Here is a 23,063-nt window from a genome sequence, read left to right as displayed (position 1 = left end):
CTGAGCCCCGATTGTCATGTGATCGTGTTGCAATGCCCGGCCTATGGTGCCCGTGCCTAGCAACTGGTCCGCACAGGGGGCAGCGCCCTGGTGCCAGCTGCGGGGCGGGGGCCTGCGTGCCCGGTGCTGCCCCTCACCCGCCGTCTCTCCTCCCCCAGCTCCCGTGGCCACGGCGTCAGGTCCCAACTTCTCCCTGGCGGATCTGGAGAGCCCCAGTTACTACAACATCAACCAGGTGACGCTGGGCCGGCGGTCGATCACGTCACCTCCTTCCACCAGGTACGGCCCGTCCTGGCCAGGGCAGAGCCCGGTCCTGGCGCTGCCCGGCCGGGGCGCTCGCTCCCCTCTGCCCGATCAGCCTCACCTGCTGGCGCCGAGCGAGCCGTGAGCTCCCCCGAGACCCGGCAAACTCGTTTCGCGCATGGGCTGCCGAACGGCTCCGTGGTTAGATGGGCACCGCCGGCCCGCCCCACCCTGGGGCTGATTGGGGCCAGCGCCCCCCATTGGGGAAATGCCCCAGGTCCCATCCCCCCCTGCTCAGCGGAGCCCCCCAACCTCTCCCCTTCGCTGTCCCCAGCTCGACCAAGCGCCCCAAGTCGCTAGATGACAGCGAGATGGAGAGCCCCGTGGACGACGTCTTCTATCCCGGGACGGGGCGCTCGCCTGCCGCCAGCAGCAGCCAGGCCAGCGGCTGGCCCAATGACGTGGATGCAGGTACAGGGGGGCAGGGACCTGGCACGGGGCGGGGTGGGGGGACCCCCAGGGGGCTCGCCACATTGGGTATCCCCCATAACACAGCAGCGGGGGTCAGCCTGCACAGATCGCCACTCCTCCCTGCCCTGGGTGGGCACCGCGGTCACCCCAGGGCTGTGCCCACAGCAAGGGGGCTGGGGCCTCCCCTGTTCTCCCCCTCCTCCCCCAGGCCCTGGGAGGCCATGGGGCAGACGGCTGAACTCTGGCCTTTGCAGGGGAAGAGCTGGGCCGGGCTGTGCGTAGGGGGTGGGCAGGCGAATTGCTGAACCATGGCAGGATGTGGGGCCGGGGGGCTGAGCTGGGGGGTGCTGTGGGGAGGCGTCTCTACCCTTGCCAGGGCGGGAGCTGTTTTGTCCGAGTCACAGAAGCAGCAGAGTCGCTCAGCACCTAGGGGCTGAGAGCAGGGGCTGCGGGTCGGGAGTGAGGGACACCAGCAGAGCTGGAGGGCCGGGCTGGCAAAGCGTCTTGGCTCCTCTGTCGACTTAGCGGACGAGCCCCCAGGTGTCCCGGGTGCAGCCCTTTGTTTGCGGGGGGGCTGGTGAGGCTGTCCGGGAGTTGCTCTCTGTCTGTCTGCCTGCCCGCCTGCCCGTCCATCCGTCCATCCGTCCGTCTCTCTCTCCCCACTCACTCCCTCTGTCTCGTCAGTTCTGAACAATTCATTGTTCTCTATAAACAGTGAAAAATCCTCGCAAAGGGAGGGCAGTGGGGTCTAGTGGTTAGAGCCCGGGACTGGGAGCCAGGACTCCTGGGTTCTGTCCCCAGCTCTGGGAGGAGAGTGGGGTCTAACAGGAGCTGGGAGCCAGGACCTATTGGTTCTTTTCCTGGCTCTGAGACCTCAGTGAGCCCATTTCCCTGTCTGTGCCTCAGTTTCCCCATCTGTGCACTGGACATTGTTACTCTGATTTCCATTCTGATCATGCCCAGAGTCTCTGATCGAAATCAAGGGGGGGGGCACTGTGAGACCCAGTTTGAACCCCCATGTCCCACCAGGGCTGTAGCGGCGTTTGCCCGGTGTTTTGAGACCCGCAGAGATGCTGCGCTGCCCGGGAGAGCTCGCACCATCCCAGCAGGCAGCTGACAGATCAGTCTCCCCATGGTACAGAGGGGGAAACTGAGGCAGAGACTGGCCAAGACTGTCAGAGAGCCGGGATCCAAACCCAGATCTCCTGGCCTCTCTGTGGCGGGGGGTGTGGGGGAGACACAACAGGGGCACCTTATAAGGTGGGGGGCAGGGGGCAGAGCTTTACTCTATAATCCCACGAGGCCAGCGCCCCCTGCTGGACCCACAGGTTATTACTTGGGGGCTGCTGGCCCCGCGGTCCGGGTGCCCCTCGCCGGGCGTCACCCGCCCCTACTGACCATGCCAGCAGCAGCATGGGCAAAGGGGCGGGGTCTGGCGCTGTCTATGGGGCTCCTGCCCCACAGGCTGCAGCCAACGCCAGGTCCTGCACCCACCCCCCGGTGCGCCAGGCCATCCCCGGGGAGGTCGGCGTGATGGATCTCCTCACCCGTTCTTCCTTCCCTGCCAGCCGGCTGGGCACCGACGGGCCCTGCCTGGCCACGGGAAGGGGATTGCCCCCCTACCCCCCCGCCCATGTTCGGTTTCTTCCCAGCCTCCCTGACAAATTGCCCGTTCAGCGGCACAGCTGTGGGGCTGGCACTCGCAGCTGGCAGACCCTGGCAGCTGTCTGATGCGGGCAGGTGTGCACAGCTGGCTGGCAGCTCCCCCCCCCCCCGATCAGGTGTCAGGCAGCTGGCACGAGATCAGCTCCCGGGCGGGGCCGCCCGCGCTCCCCCAGCACCCGGAGACCCCTCAGGCAGGACGTGAGGAGCAGGAACCGGCTGGGTTCTGCCCGCTGGGCGGGAGATGGGCAGCGACTGTGCCCGGCCGGGGCGCACGGCCCTCGCTGGCATTACTGCGCCCGCCTCGCCACCTCAGGATTCAGCTGCTGGCGCCGACTCCTCTGGGCATCCCTGGAGTGGGGGCAGGGAGAACCCCCTACCTGGCACCCCCCTGCCAGTGTACCCTGTGCCCCGCGTCCCCTAGAGGGGAAAGGCCCTGTGCTCCATTCTCTGCCCCTCCCACCCCCCGAGCCAGCCAGGTTGTAGCTGTGACCCCTTGTCATTTATACAGCGCGATTCGGCCCAGCCAATCCCCAGCTGATTTGTTTACACTCAGTGCAATGAGATGCAGCCACCTCTGGGGTGGGGCGCAGCAGCTGTTTATACATGGACCCTCGCCTGGCGCTGAGATGCAGCCACCTCTGGGGTGGGGCGTGGGGGCCCATGGTGCTGTGGCAGTCAGTGGGGTGTTGGGCAGGTCCTGCTGTGCCGTTCCCTTGGCACATTTGAGGCACGTCCGGTGCCTTCTGCCCCTCCTCCCCTCGTGTGCATGAGCCCGGCCCTGATACTCTTGGCCCTGCATCGGGGACCCCTGGAGGGGCTTCTTCCTCTGCCCTTGGGCTGGGACTGTCGGGGAACCCCTGCCCCTCTCCCACCCGGCTGTGTCAGAGACCCCTTGGTCAAAACCCTGGGCCCCGGCTGCCTGGGCCGCCTGCTAGCCGCTCCCACTGCCCAGGGGGACCCCTTCTGGGCCCGAACTCCCCCAGTGCTGAGCCCTGAGATCAGTGGGAGCTGCCAGGCTCAGCCCCGCTGCAGTTCAGGCCTCGGGGGGCTGGTGCGTGCCCTGGGCAGGCGGGACAGGCCGATCCGGTGGGGGAAGGCGGGCGGCAGCAGGGGAGGGGGTTTGGGTGCCTGGACTGGACCAGGCTGGGGGGATCCACACAAGGACGCCTGGTCAGTGTTGTTACCGCCCAGCTCGCCGGGCTTGCTGCGTTCCCTAAATCTCCAGCTGCCGGAGTCACGTGAATGCAGGACAATCGCGGTTCACAGACGTGAAAGTCAGAGTCCGGCCCGCTCAGACCCCAGGAGGCAAATCAGCAGCAGTGCGGACTCAGGCTTCGAAACGACGCTTGGGCTTTTGTAGCCAACTTCGGGTTCTGAATGCCGATGGCGGGATTGCTGGGGCCTGGCTGGTGACGTTGGGACGCCCTGGGCCGGGGAGACAGACTGGAGTTAGCAGGCAAAATCCTGCAGCAGGGGCAGGCAGAGCAGGGGCACTGGGGACAGCGAAGGGCTGGGGCCCTGGTTGAGCAGGGGGCGACTCGAGGAGGACTAACTAACCCATCTTTCCGCCTGTTAAACCGTGCCCTCTCTCGCTGATTCCTTGCCAGGACCGGCTTCCCTAAAGAAGTCAGGGAAGCTGGATTTCTGCAGCGCCCTCTCCACCCACACCACCTCCCCAAGAATGGCTTTCAGCCACCACCCGCTGCCGGTCCTTGCAGGAGTCAGACCAGGTGAGAATCAAAGCCGCTACCCCGGGGGGAGCTGGGGGGACCCTGTCCCTCCAAGCCACGGTGGTGCTGGCCACGGGTCTCTCTCGCGCTTTCTCTCTCTATCTCTGTCTTTCCTCTCTCGAGGCAGCTAAAGGGTTAAGGATGCAGGTTGCCTTGAGCAGAAGGGGCCGATTTTGTGCTGCCTTAGGCAATCCCCTGAGCTGAGTTCATTGGAGTGACTCCAGAGTGACTCCAGAATAGCTGGAACTTCAGCAGATCTGGATTTGCTGGGATTTTGGCAGTGGCTCTAGAGTAACTTCGGCGTAGCCAGGGTTTCAGGAGATCTGGATTGGCCAGGATTTCAGTGGAGTGACTCCAGAATAGCTGGGATCTTGGTGGAGTTAATCCCAGGTGACTCCAGGATTGCCAGGATTTAGGCAGGTCTGGATGAGCTGGGATTTTGGTGATGTGACACCAGGATAGCTGGGATTTCAGCAGCTCTGGATTAGCCAGGATTTGGTGGAGTGACTCTGGAGTGACTCTGGAGTGACTCCGGCATTGCTGAGACCAGGAGCTGGCCTGCTGCATGTAACCCAGGGGCCCTTTTCTGTACTGGGGAACTAGTGGAGCCGTGGTTCTGGGTCCCAGCTGTGGGGCTGTCACATGCCAGGCCCGTGCTCAGCAGAGAGGTGCTGAGCAGGAGGGGAAGCCAGCCCGGGCCCCAGCCAGCCACCTGCGGGCTGGCACCAGCGCGGTCACAACTGAAGCCTGTTCTCCATGGGCCAGGGCTCCTACCCCCCCTATGGGGGAACTGGTCCCCCCCCGGCACTCCGGGGTGGGAGGTGACTGGGGGCAGTGGGGATGATGGGGGTGGTGGGGGTGACTGTGGGTTGGAGGTGGCAGTGGGGGTTACTGGGGGGGCAATGGGGGTGGTGGGGGTCACTGGGGGGTGGGGGCCATTTCACTCGGCGTCTCTGTCCCTTGAAGGACCGAACACAACTCGGTCTCTGGGACTTTCTCCCCCCCCCGCATCCCTGGCCGACATGGCCCCCAGGTGGGGAAGGAGGGGGCCCCGCCGGAGGAAGCCCGGCTGATTAGAAGCAGCAGCCCTGCCCCCCAGCACCGCGCCCCTTGCCGGCTCCCCAGGCCCCACAGCGGCAACGCTGCCTGGGTGGTACCCGCTGGCTGGTCCGTGGGAGCGACACCCCCAGCCCTGCCCCCTCAGCAGGACCAGAAAAGGGGAGAGGGTGGCGGGGGGTAGGGAGGGATGGAGGCCGGGGGGAGGGGGTCAGGGGATGGGGCGAGGTGGGGGCACGCGGCGGCTGTTACCAGCAGATCCCTCACCCCCCCCGCCCCCCTTTCTCTCTCCCCACCCCAGGAAGCCCCCGGGCGACGGCCTCGGCCCTGCATTTCCCATCGACCTCCATCATCCAGCAGTCCAGCCCCTACTTCACCCACCCAACCATCCGCTACCACCACCACCACGGCCAGGACTCGCTCAAGGAGTTCGTGCAGTTCGTCTGCTCCGACGGGTCGGGCCAGGGCACCGGGCAGGTGAGCCCCCGGCCAGGCCTTTCTGGACGCCGCCCGGGGGGGGACTACGGGCCAGCGAGCGAGGCCCCCCCACGGCTCTCCTCTCTCTCTTTCTCTCTCTGTCTCTCTGTCTCTCTCTGTCTCTCGGGGGGCAGGTGACAGGCGAAAGGGGCCGGGGGTGCCCTGCCCGGGGGCCACGCAGGACTGGGTTCGAGGGGGCAGAGGGGGAGCGTGGGGCGTTCGGGGCGATGGACCTGTGGGCGGGGGGCCGTGTCGAAGGCTGGGCTCTGGAAGGCGCTGGCCGGCAGAGTATAGAAGGTTCTGCAAACCAAAGCCGTGGGGGGTTCCGGATCGGGGAGGGGGCAGCCTAGAACCGGCGTCGCTCAGGAACGTGAGGCCTTCTAGAAGGTAAAGTGCTGGGAGGGTCCGAGGGGGTGGGGCCTTACAGGGCAGTCCTAGGAGGGCGTGGCCTCAGAGCAGGACCTAGGGGGCGTGGCCTCTCGGAGCAGGACCTAGGGGCGTGGCCTCTCGGAGCAGGACTTAGGGGGCGTGGCCTCTCAGCATCTCGGCATCTGTCACGGGTGACTCTCTGCACCCAAATCCAGACTGCTGGAGTGCCACGTTGCCGTGGAGACTGCGCCTCGGGCCGGCTGGCGCAGGATGGGGGGGCTGTGCCAGGCACGGCCCCGGAGGTCCCCCAGGAGCACGGGGGCCAGGGCTCTCGGAGAGCAGTGCCCGGGAGACAATCAGCTCCACCCTACGGGGGCGGCCGGTGCCCCTTGGAGCGGCCCTGGGCACCTCCGCGACGCCCGCATCCTCGGAGCCGCGCTCTCGGCCCACGAACGCCTCCCGCCGGCCGGGGGCCATCCGCAGCCATCCCCCTGGCTCCCGCCATGCCCCGTGTGGCCCTGAAGCCCTGCGGCGGCCCGGCTGCCTGGAACACCAGGCCCAGAGGAGACGTCCAGCTGCCGATCGCCGCCCCCACGGACAGGTGGCTCACGCCACGCACCGGGACAACGCCCGGGGAGAAGCCATGGCCGGACGTCACCGGGCAGCAAAGACACGTCTGCCGCACTCCTGGACTGTCTTCGCTGCTGAGCCCGCTCTGGGCCGGCCTTCGCAGATCGCGCGTCTCCCCTCCGTCCCTCCCGCCCTGGCCCCTGGGCTCCACCACAGCCCTTTCCTGGCCCGCGCCGGAGTGCCTGAAGATGGAAGCCGCGGCGACGGGCACAGACCGGACGGACCGTTCACGCCGGGCGGCGTTTCCCCGGGTGCCGCATGGAGAGAAGACGCCATCGCCCCGCCTGGCTGGCCAAGGGAGCGACCGGCGCAGTGAGGGCTCCACGTGGCTCCGGTCCCTTGTGCCGGGGACGTCTCATTGGAGGGTGTGAAGGGGGCAGTGGGCAGGGCCTAGGCAGGGCGTGGGGGGCCGATCCAGTGACGGACGGACAGACAGACACACACCTCCCACCCTTTGGTTTTTTTTTTTAAAAAGTCAATTTTTTTCATTAAAAAAAGGATTTTTGGAGGCAAATCCCCCCCGCCCCCCCCAGTAAAACACCGGAACAAAGCAGCCCGGCGCCCCCCCCCGAGCCGCCGGCCGGTACTGCATCTTGACCGTTGCCTGTCTCGGCTCACCGTTCATGCATCCTTGTATTTATGTTGTTCGCAGCCTAACGCTAGCGGCCAGGGCAAAGTCACGGGCTCATTTTTGCTGCCGCCGCCCCCACCTGTGGCCAGACCTGTGCCCCTTCCAATGCCAGACCCAAAATCCACCAGCACTAACCCAGAGGGCGGAGCGCCGACACCTACGTCACCCTGTAAGTGGACGCCCGACAGCGACGACGCAACCCCCAAGGCAAACCCACCCCGGCCTGGTCCTCACGCACGGAGCCGCCAGCCAGGCGCCCGGCAGCGGGGCAGGGATCAGGGGAAGGGGGCAGAGGAGTGTAAAGCCTAGATACACGTGGGGCAGGGGTCTTGTGGGGCTGGCTGGCTGGACGGACAGGTGGAAGGCTGTGTGAGGGATGGCTGGATGGACAGGTGAATGCATGGATGGACGGGTGGATGAACAGACGGACGGGTGGATGGACGAACAGATGGACGGATGGACAGACGGGTGAATAGATGGACGGATGGATGGATGAATCGATGGATGAGTGGATGGACGGATGGGAATGGATGGATGGGTGGGTGGATGGACGGATGGGTGGATGGATGGACGGACGGACGGACGGACGGGTGGATGGATGGATGGACGGACAGATGGACGGATGGATGGACGGATGTGTGTGGGGGTGAATGGACGGACGGGTGGATGGACGGACAGACGGACGGATGGATGGATGGATGGACAAACAGATAGATGGGTGGACAGACGGATGGGTGGATAGATGGGCAGATGAGTGGATGGATGGGGGTGGATGGACGAACAGATGGGTGGATGGACGGACAGACGGATGGGGATGGATGGACGGACGAACAGATGGATGGATGGATGGATGGATGGGCGAGTGGATGGATGGACGGACAGATGGATGGATGGATGGATGGATGGACAGATGTGTGTGGGGGTGAATGGACGGAAGGATGGATGGACGGGTGGATGGACGGACGGACGGACGGACGGATGGATGGATGGGTGAGGCATAGCCGGAGGGACAGGTAGGTGGGTAGATAGAGGGTAGGCGGAGGGAGCCGGGGGGCGGGTAGAGGGTAGATGATGGGTAGGTGAGGAGAGCAGTAGGTTGGGGAGGGGGCAGGGGGCGTAGCTGGAAGGCGGGTAGGTGGGTAGATAGATGTGCGGGGGGGCACTGGAGGGCAGGCAGGGGGTAGGTGAGGGTAGCCACAGGGTGGGTGAGAGATGGTAGGTGGGTAGGTAGGGAGTAAGGGGGGTAGCCGGAGGGCAGGCAGACAGAGGGGTAGCCATAGGGTGGGCGGGTAGGTGGGTAGATGGGGGTAAGGGGGTAGGTGGAGGGCGGGCAGACGACGGCAGGCGGGTAGATGAGGGTAGGCGGAGGGGGGGCAGGCGGCTAGACGGGGCAGGGGGTAGCGGAGGCCGGGCGCCAGCTGGCCCGGGCGGGGCAGGGTGTCATGCCATCATTGAGTCTTGTGCGTTCTCGTGTGCTCCGCCCACCTCGCTGTGCCATCCATACCATCCCGCGCCAAGGATGCAGTAGCCGCCGGCTCGGCCGCCTCTCGGCTTCTTTGTTTTGTTCTGTTTTATTATTATTTTGTCGGTTGCCGTGGCAACTCTCGGGGGCGGGGCCAAACCAAAGGAAAGAAAAACCCCTATTAACACCCCCCCACCCCACCCGACGGACAGTGCCAGGAGTTTGTGGGGAGGACGGGAAACGGGCGCCGGGGCTCAGCGGGTGTCGACCGTCCCCCCTCCCAGCTCAGCGCCAGGGCAGGCAGCCTCCGCCAGGACTCCTGGGTCCGATCCCCTGCCTGGGGAGGAAGGGGCAGGAGTCTAGTGGTTCGAGTGGGGGTGGGGCCCGGGAGCCAGGACTCCTGGGTTCTCTGGGAGGGGAGTGGTGTCTAGTGGCTAGAGCAGGGGGTGGGGCTGGGAGCCAGGACTCCTGGGTTCTGTTCCAGGGCTCCTGGGCCCCTCCCGGGCAGCGCCAGGTGTGTGCGTGGTGGGGGGGTGGCATCTCTTCCATTTTCCTTTGTCTTTTCTTCCTTCTTTCTTTTTTGGACTCTCTCCATCCGTCCCCATGACATCCCCCCCGTTTGCATTCTCCATTCAGTCCAGCCTGGGGGGGTCGCTGGGAGGCGGGCGGGGAGGGGTCTCCAGTGCCGGCCCGGTGTGCGCCCGCGCCCACTCCTGCCAGGCAGGGCGGGCGGGCGGGCGGAGGACAGGTAAGGAGGAAGCCACAGCTTTGTGGGGTGTGGGGTGGGATTTGTGCTGCTCCGGACGCTGCCCCCCCAACCCCGCAGCTGACAACCCAGACGGGGCAGCGGGAGTCTGCAGACGCTGACGGGGCCAGCGAGGGGCTGCTGGCGGGGCCGCCCGTCCCGCCTGGGCTGCTTTGCCTAGGCGCCGGCCGTGGAGAGTGGCTGCCAATGGGGGGCAGGGGACCCCGGCTGGCCTCAGTCTCCAGCACCCAGGGATACGGTGCCAGGCCCCGGCTGGCGTCGCTGCGCTGGGCCTGGGAGCAGCCGGCCTGGTGGGTACGTGTGGCCTGGTCTGGGGGGCCCGAGGAGATCGGCCATGCTGTGATTTCCCCCTGCCCCGCCATGTATTTCTGGCAGGGGTCCGGGTGCGAGGCGCAGGGAGGGCATCGATCGCCCCTTCTGAATCTCTGGCCACATCGCCAGCTCCAGCCACGGGCATCTGCTGGGCCGGAAATGCCCTGGCGAGGGTGACTGAGGCCTGGGACAGCTGCTCATCCCATGACCCAGCCTCCGCCCCCCCACGGCGGAGCGTTAAACCAGGGCAGAGCATGGGGGGCCCCCGGCGAGAGCAAGGGTGCATCCCCCCCAACCACACACAGCTCTGCCGGTGCCCCTCACTCCCGACCCGCAGCCCCGATATTGACCCATCTCCTGGGGGACCGTGAAGGTCACCCGCTCGTAGGGGGGTGCTTGTGGTAGATGGCGAATTATTTTGGGGGGTGTTGGCTCTGGAGCAGCCCCCTTCACATACCCCCCACCCCATGCACACGTCCCAGCCCCCGTCCCTATGGATCCCATGGGCCTTTGGGGGCCTCTGCTCCCTATGGAGCAGGGGGCGGCGCTCAGCCTGCAAGGGACACGTCTCCCCCCACATCACCCTCTCCACGTTCACTGCCTCCTGACGACAACCCCAGCCCGCTAGTCTCCTCCCCTCCAGCCCCCCAGTGCCCGCCTGCCCAGCCCCCTAACGCCCTCCTCTCTCTCCCCCCAGCATTCGCAGCGCCAGGCTCCTCCACTGCCAACCGGTTTGTCAGCATCGGACCCCGGGACGGCAACTTTCTAAACATCCCCCAGCAGTCTCAGGTAGGAGGGGGCGACGCTGCAGGGAGGGGGGTTACCCAGCGGGGGGCACCTGCCCAAAGGGTGGGGCATTGGCCGTGCCACATCCCTATGGCGCAGGGGCAGGATGGGCCCCCTGCACCTGGAGTGGTCAGAACGGGGCTGGGAGCCCGAACGCCTGGGTTCTGTCCCTGGCTCGGGGAGGGGAGCAGGGTCTAGGGGTCAGAGGGGTTGGGGCTGGGGATGAGAACCCGCCATTTACACTAGTTTAAACCTGCCCATGCCCCACGCTACAGAGGGGGGCGAAACTCCCCCAGGATCTCTGCCAATCTGCCCCGGGCGGGAAATTCCTTCCTGACCCCAAACCTGCTGGTCGATCAGCTGGACCCCGAGCACGTGGGTGGGACCCGCCGGGCCGACGACCGGGTCAGAGCCCAGAGCCTTCCCCAGCGTGTCCCGGCGCCGGCCGGGATCAACCCTCGCAGGTCGGCTCCGTACCGTCGTCGGCAGCCTGTTCCCCCGGAGCAAGCTCAGGCTTCAATCCAGTTTGGTTTTTTGTTCACACGGCTCCTCTTGGGAGGCTGGGCCGGAATTTCACTCCTGCCACGGGGGGAGAGGGGTCTAGTGGTTAGAGCCGGGGTGGTGCCCATCCGTGTGGGTGATCCCCGGCCCCGGGGCTCTAGGGTGTGTGCGTGTTTGGGGGTCACTTCTGGGTGCTTGGAAAACTGGCGGGGTGATGAGAGGCAGGTGCTGTGAGGTCTGGTGGCTGGCGGGGTCCCCCCCCCAGCTTTGCGGGGCCCTTCAGTCCCGACCTGCAGCCCCAGCTCATTGTGGCAAGTTGTGGGGTGGTGCAGAAGTATCGCTGTGGGGGGGGGGCTACTGGGAGTTAGAGGTTGAAGCAGGGGGGCGGCGGCTCTGTGCCTGCTCCATGCAATAGGAGGGGCTCCCCAGGCCCCCATCTCCCCATGCCCAGCGCCCCCACCCCTAAGGCCTGAGTTGCTCCAGGAGTGGGGCAGGCGGAGGAGAGGGCCACGTGATGATGCAATGGGCTCCTCCCACCGAGCCCCCCCCTCCTGGGGGTAAAGGGGAGCCCCCCCAAGCCAATTCCCAGCTGCCCTGGTGGTTTTAACCCCTCCCCCCCCAGGGACTTGGGGCTGCCAAGGGGAGCTGTGGGGCCATTAATGCTCCCATGGGAAAAACTACACGGGGGGGGGGGGATAAAGATACAGGCCCCTCCCCCCCCAGGCGGTCCCTTCCCCTCCCTTCTCGCCCCAGGGCTGGCGCCTCTCCTCCCCCCCCACCGCTGAGCTGCCCCGCCCTGAGGCTTGGCTGCGGATCTGGCTCTTTTCCCTTCTTCCCAAACTTTGCTGAAGGGGGGAGTGGGGGGGGGGAGAGCCAGGGGCTCCGCCCCCATCCCATAACCAGAGTCACGTCTGACCCGTCTGGTTTCCCCGAGCAACCAGACATGATGTCACACCCTGGTGAACTTGGACTTGGGGGGTGGCGAAGAGAAACAAAGGCTGGGCGAGAGGCGCGGCGGGGGGGGCCCTCAGCCTGCCCCACGGCCGGGCCCGGCCCAGTCCTGAGAGCCTCCCTTCTCCGTCCGTCCGTCCGTCCGTCCACACCCACCCTTTGCCCTCCTCCCTCCCTGTGATTTCCTCCTTCCTACCTACTCTGCCCAGGCATGGGGGAGGCGTGGGGGGTGTCTCATGGCCTCTGACCCCATCGCATGGGGAGGGGGGGTCTCTCTGCTGGGCCACGACCCGTCCCTGAACTGGGGGGTCCCTGCCCCACTGGTTACAGCTGGGGAGGGGGGCTGTTTCCATAGTAACCAGTGACTCTCCCTCATCCTTTGCCACAGCAGATGGAGGGAGGGGGAAGGGACGGGGATAGGTGGGGGGGATTCCTGCCGGCCACCCCCCCCCCCACCTGGCCACTGGGCCTGGTGCGACTCTCCCATGGCAGGAGGGTCCGTCCCCTCGCAGCCCTATGTGTGTGGGGCTGGGGGGCTGGCCTGCTGCCGGGCTCCCAACAAGGCTCCTAGGGCTCCCTGGGCAGGGGGCGTGACCCCAGTGGGATTGGGGGGGGCTGCTCGGCCTGGTCGCCCCGACCAGGCTGTGGGGTGCTACGCGGGGAGAGGGGCTGCAGAGCCAGCTGGGGAGCTGGGCCGTGCCCCAACACTGGGCTGGGGAGCTCCCGGTGCCATGGCCTGCAGCCACGGGGTGCTGCCAGGAGGGGGCAGTGCCCAGCATCCCCCCCACGAACCCGCAGGAGACTGAAGGATGGTGGCCCTCATGGGGCCTCAGCCCCCCACCGCTTGGGGCAGGATGGGGTGTGGGGGGCACCCCAAAAGGCCCAGCACCCCACTGCGTGAGGCAGGGTGGGGCATGGGGGCGGGGTGGGGTATGGGGCGGCCACGCCCACTCCATGGCCCCACCCATGACATAGGGAAGGAGAGGGAGGTGCTAGATTTATCCCTCTCTGATTGGCCCGTGGTACAGTGGTGACAGCTCCTGACAGGCCTATTCCTGAGCAGCTGCTCTCGGATTGACTTAGGGGAGGTGCACATCACAGGCTCTGGCCAATCACGGAGTGGGTGGCCAAGGCCTGCTCCTCCCTCGGCTGTGGGGACTGGGCTCTGATGGAGTTATTGGCCCGGCACCTCCTGATTGGCTGGGAGGTCAGACGTCATTGTGCCTCTCAGCCAATTGGAGACTTGAGCTCCAGGATGAACTCGTTCCTGCTTGGCTGGGGGTTTGGGCCTTGAGCGATGGGCGGGACTCGGCACAGGAGGGGAGCGGGGGCTAGTGGTGAGAGCAGGGGGCTGGGAGCCAGGACTCCTGGGTTCCTTTCCTGGCACAGGAGGAGAGTGGGGGCTAGTGGTGAGAGCAGGGCAGGACTGGGCCCAGGACTCCTGGGTTCCTCTCCTGGCTCTGCCCCCATGCGCTGTGCGGCTTTGTCCCAGGGCGTTTGGAGGCACCAGGTCAGGTCCCCCCCGAGAGCAGAACTGAGGCCCCGATGGGCCCCCGTGGCAGCAGCTGCCCTGTTCCTGGGGCGCTGAGCTGCTCAGCACCAGGCACCTTCCCCCACTCCAGCCTGCGCCTCGCAGTGCCCGGAGCCGCCTGCCAAGGGCTCCTGCGCCAGGGACCCGCTGGGCCCCAGGGAGGGCAGGAGCGAGACCGAGGTGTGGGGGGGAGGAAACGTCTCCGAGCCGAGTTGGATCTCACAGGGATCCCTGGGCTGCGCTGCTGGCTGGTCAGAGGGCGCCTCCTGGTGGCACATGCCCCCACCTGCACGTGCTCCGGCCCCATCCCAGCCAGCTCATGCCGGCCTCCTTCCTCTCCCACCGAGGTTTCCTCCTGCGCCGTGGCACGGCCTCTACCCCCCCGCTGCCATGCCAGCCTGTGGGATGCCACCTCTGCTCTGATGCCTCTCAGCTGCCATGAGCTGTGTTTGCCAAGCGCTCGGGGGGGAGGGGAGGATCCGAAATGACCCCCACGTCCCGTGGCTCCGTTTGCAATCGCCTCGTCGGCTTCTCGGAGCAGTGAGGCCGGCGCGCGAGTGGGGCAGGGTGTGGGAAGCCCTACGGCGGCTCAGCAATGCTGGGTAGCAGGGGACAGAGGGAATGAATTTGGCCCCCAAATTCATCGAATTGTAGAAATGTGGGGCTGGAAGGGCCGTCCAGTGTTGCAGCCCCCCACACGGAAGCAGGTAAACCTAGTAAATTGGGGGTGGGTGTTAAATGATTAAGAATTAGGAGTAAGGGGCAGATTTTTGTCAGGGTCACAGTGTTTGGGGGGCAAGGGGGAGATCTCCCTGTGATGCAAACTGCCAGTGGAACAGGGACTCAGGAGAGAGACTGGGGGGGGTGGATTTCCCACCCACCGCTTCTGCGTGTGCCCCCCAAAACTGGATCCATGGGGGTGGGAGGGAGCCCTGGTATTGCTGGGCCACTGATCGCTTTGGCTGGGGGCAGCTGCCATGAACCTCGTGCTTCACTTTGGGACCACGTGTCACCCGCAGACGGACGCCGAGCTGGTCCTTGGGTGGCGAGTCAGTGATTTTAATGGGGCGATGCCCGTTTACACCCGATGGGGAGGCAGGTCACGCCCTGGGCCCGTTCCCCCAGCAACAATGCAGGGGCAGCATCTCCCAGCCGCGGAGTTTGCAGCCCGGGGGGTCCGGCCCGCTGGTGGCTCCCAGGACGTTGTTTGAGCCTTGGAACAGCAAAATTAAATAGGCGAGAATGGGCTCACAGGAGCCGCAGAGAAGGAGTTTCCACCTCTCCTCACTATGGGTCCTGAGCGGAGCCCAGGGCTGGGAGAGCAGGGGCTGCGGGTTGGGATTGAGGGGCACCGGCAGAGCTGGGGGGGGAGCCCAGGGCTGGGAGAGCAGGGGCTGCATGTCACAACTGAGGGACATCAATATTTCACCATCTAAACTAAAAGAAGCACAACTGCTTTGTGCGTGTGAAACTAAAGAGAGAGAAACTAAATGTATTCAGATTTGAACTCACCAGGGTTCCCATCCAGCGTGCTAGCTAGGAAAAGGGGTGTGTGTGGGGATGGATGGATGGACAGCGGGGAGCGGATGGGGGCGAGTGCGGATGGATGGATGGAGCAAACTGGTTGCTCAGTGGACACTGTAAAATAACCTGTCCACATCTGGCCTGTTTCTATTCCAGTCTTGGTTCCTCTGATGGGATCTTCAAGAAAGAGAAAAAAAAAATCTTTCCCTAAAGCCCCTCCCTAGAAGCGTCCGTCCCTCACCCTGGATCTTCACTGAGCGGCTCCTGTTGAGACCCAACGGGCCGCCCCGGCTCACCCTACGGATGAGAAAAGTCCGATCCCACCCCCGATCCAGAGCCAGTTCGATTCGACGTGGACGAGGTTGGTCCTCTCCGATGCGGAAATCCCAGCGCCACCTTTGGGAAGTAACGTCACAAAAAGCAAACCCCGCCGCCCCTCGCAGCGATCGCCGCAGACCAGCCGCTCTGGAGAAAACGGAGATGGTCTCTCTGTTCCTGGGGCGGGAGATCGCCCAAGCCCAGACGCATTCGGTTTCCAAACTCGAGAAAACTCCTCGTGGCGCTTCTGTTTGCCAGGGGAGAGGGGAAAGGGCTGGGATCTTTCCAAAGCTCCAAAGTGACTTAGATCGCACGTCCCAGCAACTTTCAATAGCCCCGGGCATGATCTGTCCACACAGGGTGTGTCTAGACGGCAGTCCCGGGCTGTGATTGCACCTGGCGTAGACCAAGCCGAGATGGCTTTGATTTGGTAGCGCAGGGCTGGGCAGCCGTGGCAGGATAATTACGCAGCCCGTGCTGCCGCAGCTCTAAAGCGGCCCGTCTGTGTGAGCTGCAATCCCACTGTGGCCGCAGTTCGGCTTCTCCCCAGCAGCACTGGTCTGGCTAACGGTGTGAACGGAGCTCGAACGGACCCAGCTGTCCTGTCCCACCAACAGACTCGAGAGTTCAAAATTTTCTCCTGTCTCGAATTGGGGTGAAAAATTGAAATCCCCAAACCATTTGCCAACCAGAAAATGGATTCGTTTCTTGTCGTGGGGCAGTCGAAATTTTTCATGGTTTTTTTTAGGGTTTTTCACCTTAGTTTTTTCCAGTCTAATCAGTGCAAGTTTTGAAACGCCAAGTCGTTTCGAATCAGAAAACTGGAAATTTGCCCTTTCTGAACGTTTTTTTCCTCCACTTGTTTCCGGTCAAGAGATGCAGCCGACCCGCCCGTTGCATGAACGGCTCCATTTCGACAAAGCTGCTTTTTCAAGGGAAAAACAATTTGTCCCAAACTTGCCAGCCAGCTCTGGGTGATGTGAAACTGGGGCCTCTTTTTATAGAATTGGTCTTAAATCGGTTTTAACCTGCCCTGCTGCTGTTTCTCTTGCCTCGTCTGCAGGAGAAAGCAACGCTGATTTAAAATAACCTGGTTTAAATCCACAACTTAAGGGGTGAATCTAAACCAGTTTAAAGGGCCTGCCGTGAATGAGCCGTTCTATCAACCGGGCCAACCTGGACCGAGAGAAGTGGTTTTACACTGATGTAAGTGTGTCCACATGGCGGTTGGCACCAGTTTCATCAAACCGGATTAACTGAAGCCAGGCCAGTTTTGCAGGGAACAAACCTGGCGCATCTAAGTCACGGTGGCGCTTTGGAAATCCAGCCCTCTGCACCCAGCGACGAGCAGCCCTTAATACACGCGGGCTGAGAGACAGGGAGCGCCAGCCGGGCAGCCAGATTCTCCAGGGCGCCGGGAAGATCCAGCCCCGGCCGAGGGCCTTGGAGAATCACAGCCGGGAAGGCTAAAAAATGTCGGCGCGTCCTGTGACTTGAGACTCCATTGACAGGCGCCTCCCGCCTGCCCTGCCCCAGCTGGTCCTCGGACTGCGTCCGCGTCCCTCCCGTGCGAGCCCCTCTTCACCCGCGGGGCCTTCCGGGTGCTGGGGCCGGCCCGGGACCGTAGCCCTTTGGTCGGCAGGGCCCGGCCCCGCTTGCCCCAACAGCGCCCACCAGTGCCTCGGCACCGAGTGGTGTCGCCGAGGATGCTGGGTGTTTACCCAGGATGCTCGGCGGCCGTGGGACTCGGGTGGGGGTCCAGGAGGAGCTGCTCCCAGCACGTTGCCCTCCCCCAAACGTAAGCGCCGTCGCCGGGTCCCGTCATGCAGGGAGTAGCGAGGAAGGCAAAGCAGAGACGCTCCCGGCCTCCAAGCCCACATGCTTGGCTGCAGAGGTCATGGGGGCCGTGCCCCCTTCCTTCCCAAGCCCCCCATCTCAGCCTCTTGCTCGTGAGCCCCCCCAGCGGATGAACTGGGAATTCTGCTGGGGGGTAGAGTTAGAGGTAGTTTAGAGAAGGGGGTGTCTAGTCCCCTTCCCAGCTCTCCAGGGGCACCCCTTACCCCCCCCTGCCGAATGCAGCGCTGGGTGGATGGGGGCCTTTTTGCAAACACCCCCCCCCAATAAAATCAGTGTCAGCTGAGGACGCCCGGCAGTGCTGCCACCCCCTTTCCAAATCCCCCCTCCCCCCAGCGAAAGTAACTGGGACACCCCGCAGCCAACTTGGGCCAGGGCGGGGGCGTCTCTGCCAGAAGGTTTAATAAGGTCGCATCTAAGCGAGCTCAGCTGCTGGTTATTTTCTTACCCCCCCCCCCCCCCCCGATCTGATCCTGCTTTCTTCCCTTCCGATTTGCTGCTTGGTGGTTGGTTTTTTGTTTTCAATAGCTGGATCCTTCCTCTTTCTCCTCCCTTTCTTCTGTTGTTGTCGCTTGTTGGTTTTTTTAGGGTTTGGGGCTTTCTGTACAGACAGGCGATCAAAGGAAATAGGGCCAGAGGAACAACCCCACGCCTCAGGCCGCCCTAACTCAGAGTGTGAAATACGTAGGGCTCGTGCTTCCGAGATGCGGGGTGTTTCGGTGCGGCCCCGCTGCAGATCCGTCGGGAAGGTTCGGTTTCCCTGCTGGTGGAACACGCCCAGAGCAGCAGCAGGCCCCCGCCCTTCCCGCCGCACGCACTTTCTCTTTCGCTTTCTCGCGCTACCCCCTGAAAAGTAAGGGAATCAAATGGAAAAATCCGTCTCTCCCCATCTCCCACCCGCCTCCGCATCGTCAGCATCCGCCACGTCTTTTTCACTTCCCGTCTCCCCCACCCCGTTGCCGGGCACAGGAGCGTCACTAAACTGCTGAAATGCAGCCACCTCTGTGGCGGGGCATGGCGGCTGTTTGGAACAGCAGCGCCGCAGGGGTAGTTTTAGGACCGGAAGTGGGTCAGGGGGAATCTTGTGTCCGGATGAAACCGCAGGGAGGGGGCAAGAGAGAGGGAGGCCGACTGGGGTCACCTGAGCTGGAGCTTGGCCCAGATGTCAAGGTTCACACAATACAGACACGCTAGCGAGGGGTGAAGGCCCCAGCTGGGTCTCCGGGGAGCGTGGGACAAACTGATCCATTGGTTACCACGGGGCCCAGTAGATCTAAATTAAAGCTGCACTGAGCACCCCCCACGCTCACCTGGGCCCTGTCCTGGGACCCCCTGTCCCCCCCAAGAGAAAAGCTCCGATTCCACCGGCATCAGGAAATGAGGGAGCCCTCGTGTCCCCTGACAAACCAGGGGTGCTGCCCCTGGCAGGAGTCTTTTACTTGGGGGGGGGGTCTGGGAACCTGCACCCCAGTAACAAGCAACGAGTCTCTGCTTCCCCTGGAGAAGCAGGGTCCAAGTGGGAAACCAGAGGGCTGAAGACTGACCCCTCCATCACGATTCCCCCCCCTCCCCCCGGGGTGCAGGGCCCCCCACCCCCTCCATCACGTCCCCCAGGAGCAACGTGTCCCTGGCAGACCTTAGCACCAACCCGCTTACCCCAGGGCTGGGATAGGACCCAAAGGAGAATCCCAGCAGGACCCCCTCCCCGGCGCGCAGCCGCAGGACGGCTGGGCAGCGTCGGGTTGTCCGGAGGCGACTCTTTCGGCTGTCAGATGGGGGCGTGAAAGGCCCTTTGAGAGCTCGATCGCCAAGGATGGACAGAAGCCACCGGGACTAGCTGGTGCCCGAGGCAAATTCTGCAGGGCCCTGCAGCCAGCGCCACTCCCCCTCCCCCCGGTGCGTGCACAGAGCAGTCTGGGCCAGGATTTCAGTTGCTCTGCCATGATGGGGCTGGGCTCAGTCTTGTTCGGTTTAAATCAGGGCAGCTCCAGAATCCAGGGCCGTCCTGTGGTGTAGCCCTGGCTCGGGGCCTCACGCGGGAGGGAGGGGGAAGGATCAGCCGTCAGCGGCTGCCGAGGGCCCGATTCTGGCCTCGCTGAAACCTTTGCTCGGAGAAAGCAAGCGGCAGAGCTGGAGTGGAGGAAGCTGGCCCTCAACAGCTGGGCCAGTCCCTTTCCCCATGTAGACACAGCAGCTGTAGAGCTGCAGGAACTGGTTTGTCTTCAGTGGAGTCCTGGTCCGACTCCCATGTCACTGGCTGGGGCACCAGCTCTCTGGGTCCTGCTTGTTGGAACCGGATCTCCACGACACCAGTGTAAATCCGGATTTGCTCTGGAGGGGCCATTCCGGATTTACACCCCTGCAGCTGTGGGTAGAGATCAGTCCCTGGCCCCAATCCATACCCTGCCCTCTGCTAAAGTAGAAGCCAAGGGGGTCCTAACCTTAGCGGGTGTAAATCATGGGAGCCAATGGAGCCACGCCCATTGACACCTGCTGGGATCTGGCCCATTGACACCCGCCGGGATCCGATTCATTTTTTCTCCGTCACTCCTCCACCGTCCCAGCACCGCAGTGCCGGGGCGTCCCCATCACTCGTGAGCACGGCCGGGCCGGCTCGCAAGGGCAGTTTGGCCGTTAGTTATTTGAAACTAACGCTGGCAAACAGCCCCCCCCCCGTCTCCCCGTAACGCCTCGGAGACGCTCCCCTTCCCCAAGTTCCCCGGCTCGCTGCCTGCCTCGTGCAGAAGGAGAGACGGCCCTTGCCCTGACTTTACACACTTCAAACCAACCTTCCCCTGTGTTGCCCAGACGCTTCGCAGCTCCCGGGGGGCTGCCTGCAGGATTTGGGGGATTCATTTGTATTGTTTCCCACTCTTAAGCGAAGTGGCCACGAGAGACGTCACCTGTTGCTTTTCAAAGCGTTCCTGTCAAGCCGTGCTGTGCTTCCCCCGGGCGACAGATAGCGGCAGAGCCTCGGGTGTTCTTGCAGGGCCGAACGTTTGCCGGGAATTAGAATCCAGCCCGTCTTGGCGCCAGCCTTGGGAACGGTCAGCAGCGTCCTGCTAAGCGGGTCCGTGAGACGAGTCCAGGGACCTTAAAAACCCCGGCAGTTTGTCACCGTCTGTTTCCAAAGCCAGGCCCCGATTCGGCGCTGCACTAAGGCATGCGCTTTACATTCACAGGGTACGTTTACACTGCAAAGCGACCCCGCAGGAGCGAGTCTCAGGCCTGGGGCAACTGACTCGGCCTGGGCCTGGTTTCAGAGCCCAGATGTCTGCTGTTTAGCCCGACTCGGCTGAGCCAGGGCTCTGAGACTTGCTGCTGTGGGTTTATTTCCCAGCCTAGCACTTCCAGCTCAGCGCCTGCCGAAGGAGTGTCAGAAAAGGAGCTAGCCGGGACTTGACCGGGACAGGGTTTTAGAAGCCAGGTTAGCGAGGGTTGGCAGTGTTTTGGTGAGCGGGGCAGCTGCAGCAGAATGAGAATCACACACGTGAATGTGTTTAAAAAAAATGGGGAAAAAAAATACTTTTAAAAAAAGCTAAAAAAATATATATAGGGGGCTAACAATGAACAAATTTTGTTTTCTTTGAGCCAGTGCAATGAATTGCATAGTTTTAATATCTTTGTATGTTAAAGATTGTTAAGCAGAAGAAAAAAATTCTATTTTTCTTGAAATGTCTTGTTCCCGGGGACTCTAAATACACAGCGGACAGAAAACCCAACCTTTGTAAGTATGGGAAATTCTCCTTTTTTTCTTGTTTATTTTTTCATTCATTTATTAATTTTTTTTGTTGCATTTTCCTCGTTCGTTGTCATTTTTTCCTCCTTCAGATTGTTTCATCCACCGCCCCCCCCCCCCCCGAATCGATTGTTTTTTTGTTTTGTTTCTTTTCTCGGTAGTTTCAATTTGCGATTTTTTTTGTTGGTTTGTTTTTTGGGAGGCTGAAGGGAAGGTTTTTTTTTCGAGCAAAGAAGAAAAATATATATGTCGGTTTAAAAAAAAAAAACAAAACCAAACCGCGGAGAGAAAAAAAAAAAACCTTAAAAAAAAAACCTAGAGTGAAACCACAAGGACAGCGAGAAAATAAAAATGATGAAAAAAAGTCATAAAAGAAGAAAATTAACAAAAAAAAATATATATAAAACCACAAACCCTGGTGCTTTTTACAATATAAAGGACATTAAAAAAACTCTATTATTATACATAGTTTATGAATCAATTAATTGTTATCATAAAGCACATTTTAGGAAGCATACATTATCCTTTCTTTATGTTTAACTGAAAGGGGCAGGACGGACGGCAGGTATTAGGGGCACCCGGCTTTTGTTGATCTTATGGGGGGGCGAGCGAGAGAAGTGGGGGGAAAGGGCGGGCCTTGGCCAAGGGAGTCACCCCCCCCGGGGGGCGTCACACCTCCCATGTCAATGGTTTGGATCCCCCCCTCCCCCGCCTTGGTCCCCGAGAAACCTTAGTTGAAATCAGGCTAAACCCCCCCTCTTGTGTCCCCCCCCCCCGGAGGATTTTTCTTTGGAGCCGAAAGCCAACTTTGATCTCACCAGCATTTTGTCGAGGAGCCTTTTTCAGAAAGTTGGTTGTGTTCCCGCTTTTCTGTTCTCCGGGGCGGGGTGGGGGGGGTCCCCGTTGGTCGGGGGGAAGGAGCCAGCACCCAGGTTTCCCCACCCCGGGCAGAGCCGTGAATTGGAGGGAAGGCCGAGCCCTGCCCACGCCTTAGGCCCCGACGTGCCTTCACCCCTCGCTGGATGGGGCGGGCGGGGCGCGCTGGCCGTGGGGCGCTGAGCTGCTCAGACGCCCCCCCCAGCCGTGCCCCCCTGAAGCAATAAAGAAAGATGCCCCTTGCCTGACGCAACGGGGACCGATCCGGATCCTTCCCCCTCCAAAATCCCAGGGCCCAATCCGGATACCACTCCCCCACCCCCAAAGGGCGAATCCTGTCCCCCCACACCCCGGGAGCTGGGCAGGCCCAATCCAGATCCTGTCCCCCCCCCCACGCACCCCAAAACTGGGAAGATTCCGCAGGGGACATTTTTCCAAAGCAGCTTCTGCTCTTTGGGTTGGTCTCTGTTCCCCCCCCCCACCCCGCCCTTTAGAAACCAGGCACCTCACCCTGGCCCCCCGGATTAGGGCAACACCCCCCCCCCCAAAAAAAACCCAGAGGGTCCCACTTGTAGACAAGCCACCGAGCACGGCCTCCCCCCCTTTTTTGCAAGGCCGGGCTCAGCCTTTCCCACCCCCTCCTGAGGGAGTCACCCCCACCCCGCCGCCTCTCGCTCTGCGACCCCCCCCCCTTTAGGCTGCATCGCAACAAGCCGGCTGCCCCCCCCCCCGTCCGCCCCCCCGCCCCGTCCAACAAGTTTCTTCGTAGGGTAAGAAACGCGTATCTGAGTACAGTCCAGTATCTATAGCTAGTACTAATGGCCTTGCGTGTGCCCCCCCCCCCCCCCCGCGGCTCGCACCCCCCCGTGTCTCTTCTGCCCCCCCCCCGGTTCCCAGCGCGCCCCCCCCCCCGCAGTTGCAAATAAAGCGTTAGTTCGTCTGGTCGCGTCCCCCGCCGGGCCCCCCCGTAGCCGCGCGGCCCAGCCCCGCCTCGCTCCGTCTGTGTCGCTTCGCCGCGGAAAAAAGGCGTGAGAAAAACCTGTGCAAAGGACAAAAAAAGAATAAAAAGAAACTGCGAACCCGTGCCCGGCCTCGCCTCTGCCTGGGGGGGATGGGGGGGGGGGCAAAGAAAAAAGGCAAGGGGGGGGGACAAGCGAGCCCGGCTGCGCGC

At 63.0% G+C, this 23,063-nt stretch overlaps 1 protein-coding gene across 3 annotated transcripts in view; it reads left to right on the top strand.

The window, feature by feature from the left end:
• Positions 1-22,976, top strand: part of NFIX (nuclear factor I X) — a 148,986-nt gene extending 126,010 nt beyond the window's left edge. For 2 of the 3 annotated variants that reach the window (XM_067560464.1, XM_067560461.1), the window contains exons 5-9: positions 159-279; positions 578-714; positions 3,987-4,109; positions 5,467-5,642; positions 7,294-7,675. In XM_067560464.1, coding sequence (XP_067416565.1) covers positions 159-279; positions 578-714; positions 3,987-4,109; positions 5,467-5,642; positions 7,294-7,581 — 845 coding nt within the window. In that variant the 3' untranslated portion in view covers positions 7,582-7,675. Of the gene's footprint in view, positions 1-158; positions 280-577; positions 715-3,986; positions 4,110-5,466; positions 5,643-7,293; positions 7,676-10,509; positions 10,602-15,261 lie in introns of those variants that run through there. The other variant, XM_067560462.1, reaches the window with a different exon arrangement.
• Positions 22,977-23,063: the final 87 nt, after the last annotated feature.

This window comes from Emydura macquarii, unplaced genomic scaffold, assembly GCF_026122565.2.
Source record: "Emydura macquarii macquarii isolate MOO-44397 ecotype Brisbane River unplaced genomic scaffold, CSIRO-AGI_Emac_v2 contig_2292, whole genome shotgun sequence".
Classification (NCBI taxonomy): Eukaryota; Metazoa; Chordata; order Testudines; family Chelidae; genus Emydura; species Emydura macquarii.
Note: the sequence above shows the minus strand (reverse complement) of the source record. Positions and strands in the feature narration are given on the sequence as shown.